The sequence below is a fragment of the Betta splendens genome, chromosome 11 (genome assembly GCF_900634795.4).
Source record: "Betta splendens chromosome 11, fBetSpl5.4, whole genome shotgun sequence".
In the NCBI taxonomy this organism is placed as follows: Eukaryota; Metazoa; Chordata; class Actinopteri; order Anabantiformes; family Osphronemidae; genus Betta; species Betta splendens.
Genome location: NC_040891.2, coordinates 11,360,236 through 11,367,609, shown reverse-complemented (window position 1 = coordinate 11,367,609; position 7,374 = coordinate 11,360,236). Strand labels below are relative to the sequence as shown.

Sequence of the window (7,374 nt, the reverse complement as noted above, 5' to 3'; positions counted from 1 at the left end):
ATATTTAACCTGATATAATGTATAATAATATTCCCTCTTGTTCATATGTATTGTAGTCTGTACAGGAACAGGGTGACCCTGCATATTTAATTTCCATTTAATGAAGCATCGCTGTTGGCTTAGAACTTTTTGTAGCTTTTGTTCATTCTTAGATAAGAATCTATTCTTTACAGGAGAAACTTTCTAGTTTAAATAAGATCCTGATAACCTGATAAGTGGTGGTGATGTGTGATTAGACTTGGCATCGATGCAGGGAGCGTGACACCTTCTCACTGATTGGCTTCCACTGCATCACCAAGACTAATAAAAGGTCATCAAAGACGTGAAGCCATTCATTTGGACCCCTGGGTTTTTGGCTCAGGTAAGTCACGGGAAGGTATCTACAATATTCTAAATTCCTACAATTCTTTGACCAGCAGATTGGTTTGTAAAGGTGTGCTTTGATTTTAGTTGTATTGCTTCAGGTCAACAATGGATGGGCTTCTTCACTGTCTCCTGAGTTTGCTGCTGATTGGTAAGTCAAAAAAAGAATTTAACTTATTATGTCTACGTGGACAAAAAAGCCAGATAGAATCAGATATTTGTGATGTTATTCCTCATCTGAAACGATGGAAACTGTTCAAACAGTTGTGTCAGTGTATGTTTTGCTATATTTATTCTACTAAAATACTTTCTGGCATTTGCTTAGCGAGCCGATGACATTTTGACTTTTCTTCAGTTTCATACTCTTTGTGATTTTTTTCCAGGGCTCTGCTCTGCTTCACCGGCAGGGAGAGAGTTTGCCACGTCTTTCATGCAAAACCTCGGGAGTGATGGCAGCGACACGCGCTTCGTGGTGGAAGTTGCAGCTCTGCCCTCTTCACGCGGCACCACCAAAGTCAAGGTGACCGCTGTGGGTCAGACCTATGAGAAGGAAATCAGTCCTGGTAAGAGCGAATCCTTCAAGCTTCCCAACAGCGTCGAGATGAAAAGCAGCCAAAAGTCAAAGCAGGCTGTGCTGATTGAGACAAGTCAAGATGTCACCGTGATGTCACTCAACTACAAGCAATACACAGCAGACACCTCAGTGGTTTACCCAGTGAACGACTGGGGCACTGAGTACTTCATATTCACACCCTCCAGCTTTATGAAAGACACTTTCAAGGAATTTTCAATTACCAACTACAAGGAGGCAAACACTGTGGAGATTCTGCTGCAGGGCTCGGTCAGATTCCAAGGAAAACACTACAGGCGAGGAAGCAAAATGACCCTGAAGCTGGAGCCACTCGAGACGGCTCAAATTCAGAGCCAGGATGACCTCAGTGGTACCAAAGTCACCTCGCGCCTTCCTGTCGCTGTCTCCTCGGGACACAGCTGCGCTCAGAAGTACACCTCCTGCAACCACGTCTATGAGCAGCTCCTTCCCGCCAGCAGCTGGGGGAAAGAATTCGTCATCGCGCCCCTGCCTTACCACAGCATCATCAGCTCTCTACATGACAGCGTTTTTGTCCAAGCATCCCAGCCCACCAAAATCACCCTGAGCGTCGACGGAAAGGTCCAGACCTACCCTATGTTTGCAGGACAAACGCTCGAGCTCTACTCTCAGTGGCCATATGCCATGTATCTGACTTCTGACAAGGGCGTCCAGGTCCTGTTTGAATTCAACGGTGGCCCTGACGATGTTCTAGAGTACTTTGATCCCTTCCTGATGACTATCCTGCCCACCAGCTATTTCAGCACCTCCTACTCCCTGGAAGGACAGGGCGAGTTCTACAACAACGTCATTATTGTGGCACGGAACAAAGACCTGAACGGCATCACAATCGACCCCCAGCCCCAGTCTGCTACCTTCACCTGGCAGAACGTCACGGGGACGGATTTCTCCTGGACGGAGATGTACTACAGCACCGGGGCTAACTTCTACAAGATATCACACCCCGAGTCCCCGTTTGGTCTCTACAGTTATGGCGTCTCGTACGCTAACGGTTATGGGTCACCGGCATCTGCTGACACAGCAGGTAGGAAAAGCAAAATACAGTCAAACACATCATCTTGTAGTATATTCTCATTTAAACTAGTCTTGGAAGCTAAAAACACAACTTAACAAAATATACACACCACAGAATGTTATACTATTGTAATGGCATAAGGTGTAAACTGTTCTTATCTTCCTTTTTGCCAGTGAAACATGACTGCAGCACCACCAAATGTCCCAAAGGGGAAGTGTGCCGCATGGAAGGAACCGCTCCTACATGTGTCAAAGCACCCCCACAGAGGAAAGCAGGGACCTGCTGGGCCATGGGCGACCCTCACTATCGCACATTCGATGGCAGCCACTTTAACTTCATGGGCAACTGCACCTACACCATGGTCAAGAACTGCAACGTCATCGCAGACGCGCCAGCCTTTGAGGTTGAGGCGCAGAATTACAAAGATACGGGTTCACAGAGCACAGCGGTGGGAAAGGTGGTCGTCAGAGCCTATGGGCACACGATTACCATCGTACGCTCGGAGTTTGGCCTCGTGAGGGTGAGTACGGTTCCGAGCAGAGCTAATCTGTGAATAAGTGGAATTCAAAAAGTGAAGTTATGAAACATGTCTGAATCTGCTTTAGATGAACCACACGCTGTGGAATCTCCCCGTTGCCCTTGGCGACGGCGCGGTGAAGCTGTCCCAGAGTGGCCTGTCTGTCATGGTTGAAACAGACTTCGGCCTGACGCTGCAGTACGACTGGAAGGAGTACCTGGTCATCACGGTGCCGGGCAGCTTTTCCGGCAGGCTGTGCGGCCTGTGCGGCAACTTCAATGACCGAAAGGAGGACGACTTGGCGACGCCCACTGGTGCTCAGGCCGGCAGCGCGGTCGCCCTGGGTAAGAGCTGGAGGGTTGCTGGTGCGCCGGGGGACGCTCAGTGCCGAGACGAATGCCCGGGCAACTGTGACACCTGTGACCGCGACGGCTTCTTCGACGGCCTGAAAGACCGGATCTTCTGTGGCTTGCTCACGCGGGTCATGAATGGGCCGCTGAGCGACTGTAACGCCGTCGTCGACTCCAAAGTGTTTCATCAGATGTGCATGTACGACGTGTGCATGGGCGAGGGTATGAAGGACTTCCTGTGTAACACCCTGCAGGTGTACGCCGATGCCTGTCAGCGGGCCGGCATCAAAATCTACGACTGGAGGCACCTCGCCCGATGCTGTGAGTACAGAACTCTTGCCTTGCGTCGACTCTGATCTTCATTATGTGACGGTAACGGGACATTGTTTTGTCTGGAACAGCTCCACCGTCGTGTACAGCAAACAGCCATTACGAGTTCTGTGGAAACGCTTGTCCCGCCACCTGCGAAAACCCAGATGCTGCCTCAAAGTGCAACAAATCCTGCGTGGAGACCTGCGTGTGTGATGAGGGCTTCCTGCTCAGTGGCACGGAGTGTGTTCCTAAGGCCCAGTGCGGCTGCTCCTACAACGGGGCCTACATAGAAGCTGGAGCCTCTTTCTTCACCGGTCAGTGTGCTGAGAGGTGCACGTGCAACAGGTCCACCAAGTCAGTGGACTGTGTGAAGCCAGGGTGCCAACAGGGCTATCAGTGTAAAGTGGTCAACGGCCTCATTGGATGTCACCCACTGGAATATGCCGAGTGCAGCATGACCGGCGACGGCCCTCACATAAACACCTTCGATGGGTACAACTACAACTTTCATGGCACCTGCGTGTATCAGCTGGCCGGGGTCTGCTCGAAAACCACCCCCCTGCCGACGTTCCAGGTCGATGTGCAAAACGACGTCTACGGCACCGGCGCTAAGTTGGTGGAGGTCAAAGTTGATGGGGATTCTATTGTTGTCACACGAACGCAAAGAGGCACAGTGCTGGTGAGATGTGTTGCGGTAATGCAGCGTACCTGGTTATTTCTTTCTGCTTTTTCATGATGGTGTGGAAATAAATACTGGTGTTTTGCAGATAAATGGAGAATTCACAAACTTACCAATCAAACTCAAAGGCAACATTACGGTCCAGCAGATTAGTGATTCCGTAGAAATCCAGACTGACTTCGGGCTGCTCGTCTCCTATGACCGGCGTTCGGCCGTGCACGTGAAGGTCCCCAGCGCTTACGCCGAAGCGCTGTGTGGCCTGTGTGGCAGCTCCAACCACACGCCCGAAGAAGCGTCTGGGGAGGAGCTGGCGAAGCGCTGGAGGGTGGCGGAGATCCCAGGCTGCGTGGACGGCTGCAAAAACAAGAGCGACTGCCCTAGCTGTGACATCACCCAGAAAAACGCATACGAGACGGACGAGTACTGTGGTCTGATACAGAAGCCCACAGGCCCCTTCCACGCGTGCCACGCCGTCAAGAACCCCCGCGGCGTTTTCGACAACTGTGTGTACGACGCGTGTCTGCACAACGGCAGGAGGGACTCCTGGTGCGGCTACCTCCACAGCTACACCGTGGAATGCCAGCGGAGAGGCATCAACGTGTCCCAGTGGAGGACGGAGGACTTCTGCCCCCCGTCTAAGATGACCCATCCCAGCAACAGTCACTACGAGCACTGTGGAGACGTCTGCCAGGCCGCCTGCGACACCGGCCTCCCTCCCGTCGACTGCGAGAGGCCGTGCGAGGAGGGGTGGCTGTGCAACGACGGCTTCCTGCTCAGCGGCTCCAGCTGCGAGCCTCTCCATGAGTGTGGATGCGAACACGAAGGCAAGTATTACAGGAAGGGAGAGAGTTTCCTGTCTGCAGACTGTCGTCAGAGCTGCGTCTGCAACAGCACAGTAAGTTTTACACAGCGCAGCCTTCTACTCGCTTTCCATACATCACGGCTGTTCTAGTGCTTCTAAACCCGCCGTGACTCCAGGTGCAGTGCAGGCCGCACTCGTGCGGCCCGTTCGAGACGTGCGCGCTGCACAGACACGTGCGGTCGTGTCAGCCGATGGGGACCGCGACCTGCACCATCTCGGGCGATCCACACTACAGGAACTTCAACAACCAGTCGTACGACTTTCAGGGGACCTGCACCTACACCGCGGCCAGGTCGTGTCACCTGGACGGGTCGCAGCTCGAGGCGTTCTCCGTGGCGGTGGAGAACGAGAAGTGGACAATGACGGACGTCCCCAACGTGGCTGTGGCCAAACTGGTGGCGGTGGAGGTGTACGGCTACACCCTGATCCTCCGAAGCAATCAACTTAAAACAATCATGGTTAGTGAAATCTTTCAACAAGTCTGATGTTAAAGTATCACTCAGACACTGATGATGGACTCTTTTGCTGCAGGTGAACGGAGCCTTGACTACCATCCCACTCAGCATCAATGAGGGAAAAGTGGAAGTCTACCAGGAAGGATTCCACTATGCTATTGTAACAGATTTTGGCCTTAAAGTCACGTATGACATGATTTACAAAGTCACGGTCACCGTTTCTGCCAAGTACATGGGAAAAACCTGCGGCCTGTGTGGAAACTACAATGTCGAGGCCGACGGCTTTGAGCTGCCTGACGGTAGATTAACCCACGACACAAAGAGCTTCGGCGCCGCCTGGAAAGTGGCCGTGCCCGGGGTGGTCTGCGACGACGGCTGCGAGGGAGACCTCTGCCCCAAATGTGACGGCGAGCGGAGGAAAGCCTGTGAGCAGGACTGCGGCAGGATCCGGGATCCTAACGGAAGCTTTGCTGCATGTCATAGCTCACTCAGCCCCGAGTCCTACTACAACGATTGTGTCTACGACACCTGCATGTCTCATGGAGACCGCCGAGTTCTCTGCCTCAGCATCGCAGCGTACGTGTCGGACTGTCAGGCCATCGGAGTGAACATCAGCAGCTGGAGGACGCCTGATTTCTGCCGTAAGCGCTCATCTCTTACAGCCAATAGTTTTCTACTTACTACAGTTATTATTACTATTAATGAGTGTTGTTGTGTTGTAGCTATCCAGTGTTCTGACAACAGCCAGTACCACCTCTGCGCGGAGGCCTGCGCTTACCCCTGCCCCGGTCTCGTCGACACCATCACCTGCCCCACGACGTGCATGGAGGGCTGCACCTGCGTGGATGGTTTCTACTTCAACGGCACTGGCTGCGTTGCCCTGGAGCATTGTGGATGTTATTATAATGGACGTACCTTCAAGGTGAAGTAGGCTAAGAATAACGCTAACCTTTTACTTCCCTGCACTATACTATATATCTCTTTACTCCCCTTCTCAGATCGGCGAGTCTGTGCTCTCTGACAATTGTCAGCAACTCTGCAACTGTACCACATCTGGTGTCCAGTGTGAGGATGTTTCTTGCAGTCTCAAGGACAGGTGTCAGCTGCAACATGGCGTCTACGGCTGCTATCCCAGAGAGTGTGTGTTGGAGACTGGAGGCTCCATCACTCTGTTCAGTGGCTTGTCCGGCGACATCTCAGTCATGGGAGCGTATGAAATCATGGCGAACTGTGATGAATCAGCTTCTGACTGGTTCAGGATCGTGGCCATGCTCCAACAGTGTTCACTGACTGGCGTGAAGAGCGTTGTGTCTGTTTACATCTTCTTCAATGACCTGATTGTCACTCTTACTAATAAACAGGAGACTTGGGTGAGTATTTTTTTAAATGAAACTGAGCATTATTGGGGCAAAATATTGTTTTTTGTGTAAAAGTAGAAGATGACTATTCATATTTTGAAAAAAAGAAACAGGAAACATGAGAATCACTAAGTTGATTTATTTTGTTTTCCTTTTAGTTGTCATTAACACTAATGCTGTTTCCAGGTCAATGGTAAAAAGGTGACTCTTCCCAACTCACCTGGAAAGAATATCTTTGTGAGACTCAATGAGAAAACCATAATCGTCGAGATGACGTCAGTCTTCCAGCTGCACTACAGCAGCACCCAGGAGGTAACGGTGACCGTGGGCGACAGCATGGTCGACCAGGTCTGCGGTGCATGTGACAAAATGATCCCCTTCACGGACATGATAGACTTCCCACAGGATGCAATGCAGGAGTACATGGCCTCCTTTTCTGCACCAGACTTCCCCTCCTGGTGAGTCGGTCACAGCATCTGCAGACTCAGCAGATGCCTGGACATCATGAAGTAGGAAATATCACATATTTACACCAAGTAAGAATAAAAAACTAAAATAAAACATTCTTGTTCTGTTTCAGTGAGTTGTGAAGACGCACAAGTAGGGATCAACAACATCATCTGCAGAAAATCAATCAGTAAATCAGCACTTTATTTGACAAATGTGTACATTAGTAATTAATACTGTTTTCATTCCTTTTAACTGGCTCATGAAGTAATTCTCCAATTTTGTAATCTTTGAGATGTTTTTCAACACAGTACAATGATAATGTGTATCTGCAATCCTCATCATACTGCAATAAAGGGAATTGATCAGAAAACTAAAGTCTTGTTTTGGAGTATGAATGAATGAC

At 50.7% G+C, this 7,374-nt stretch overlaps 1 protein-coding gene across 2 annotated transcripts; it reads left to right on the top strand.

Moving 5' to 3' along the window:
* Positions 1-277: 277 nt before the first annotated feature.
* Positions 278-7,334, top strand: LOC114866254 (IgGFc-binding protein-like). Of its 2 annotated transcripts, XM_055512995.1 has the most exons (13): positions 278-361; positions 465-514; positions 747-1,997; positions 2,162-2,508; positions 2,594-3,176; positions 3,257-3,846; positions 3,935-4,741; positions 4,825-5,166; positions 5,240-5,804; positions 5,886-6,085; positions 6,162-6,533; positions 6,708-6,979; positions 7,102-7,334. In XM_055512995.1, exons 2-13 carry the CDS (start codon positions 472-474, stop codon positions 7,109-7,111), a joined length of 5,382 nt encoding a protein of 1,793 aa, XP_055368970.1. In that variant the 5' UTR covers positions 278-361; positions 465-471; the 3' UTR covers positions 7,112-7,334. The 2 variants fall into 2 exon arrangements, with proteins under 2 accessions (XP_055368970.1, XP_029023837.1); XM_029168004.3 differs by lacking the exon at positions 278-361 and having other exon boundaries at positions 455-514.
* Positions 7,335-7,374: the final 40 nt, after the last annotated feature.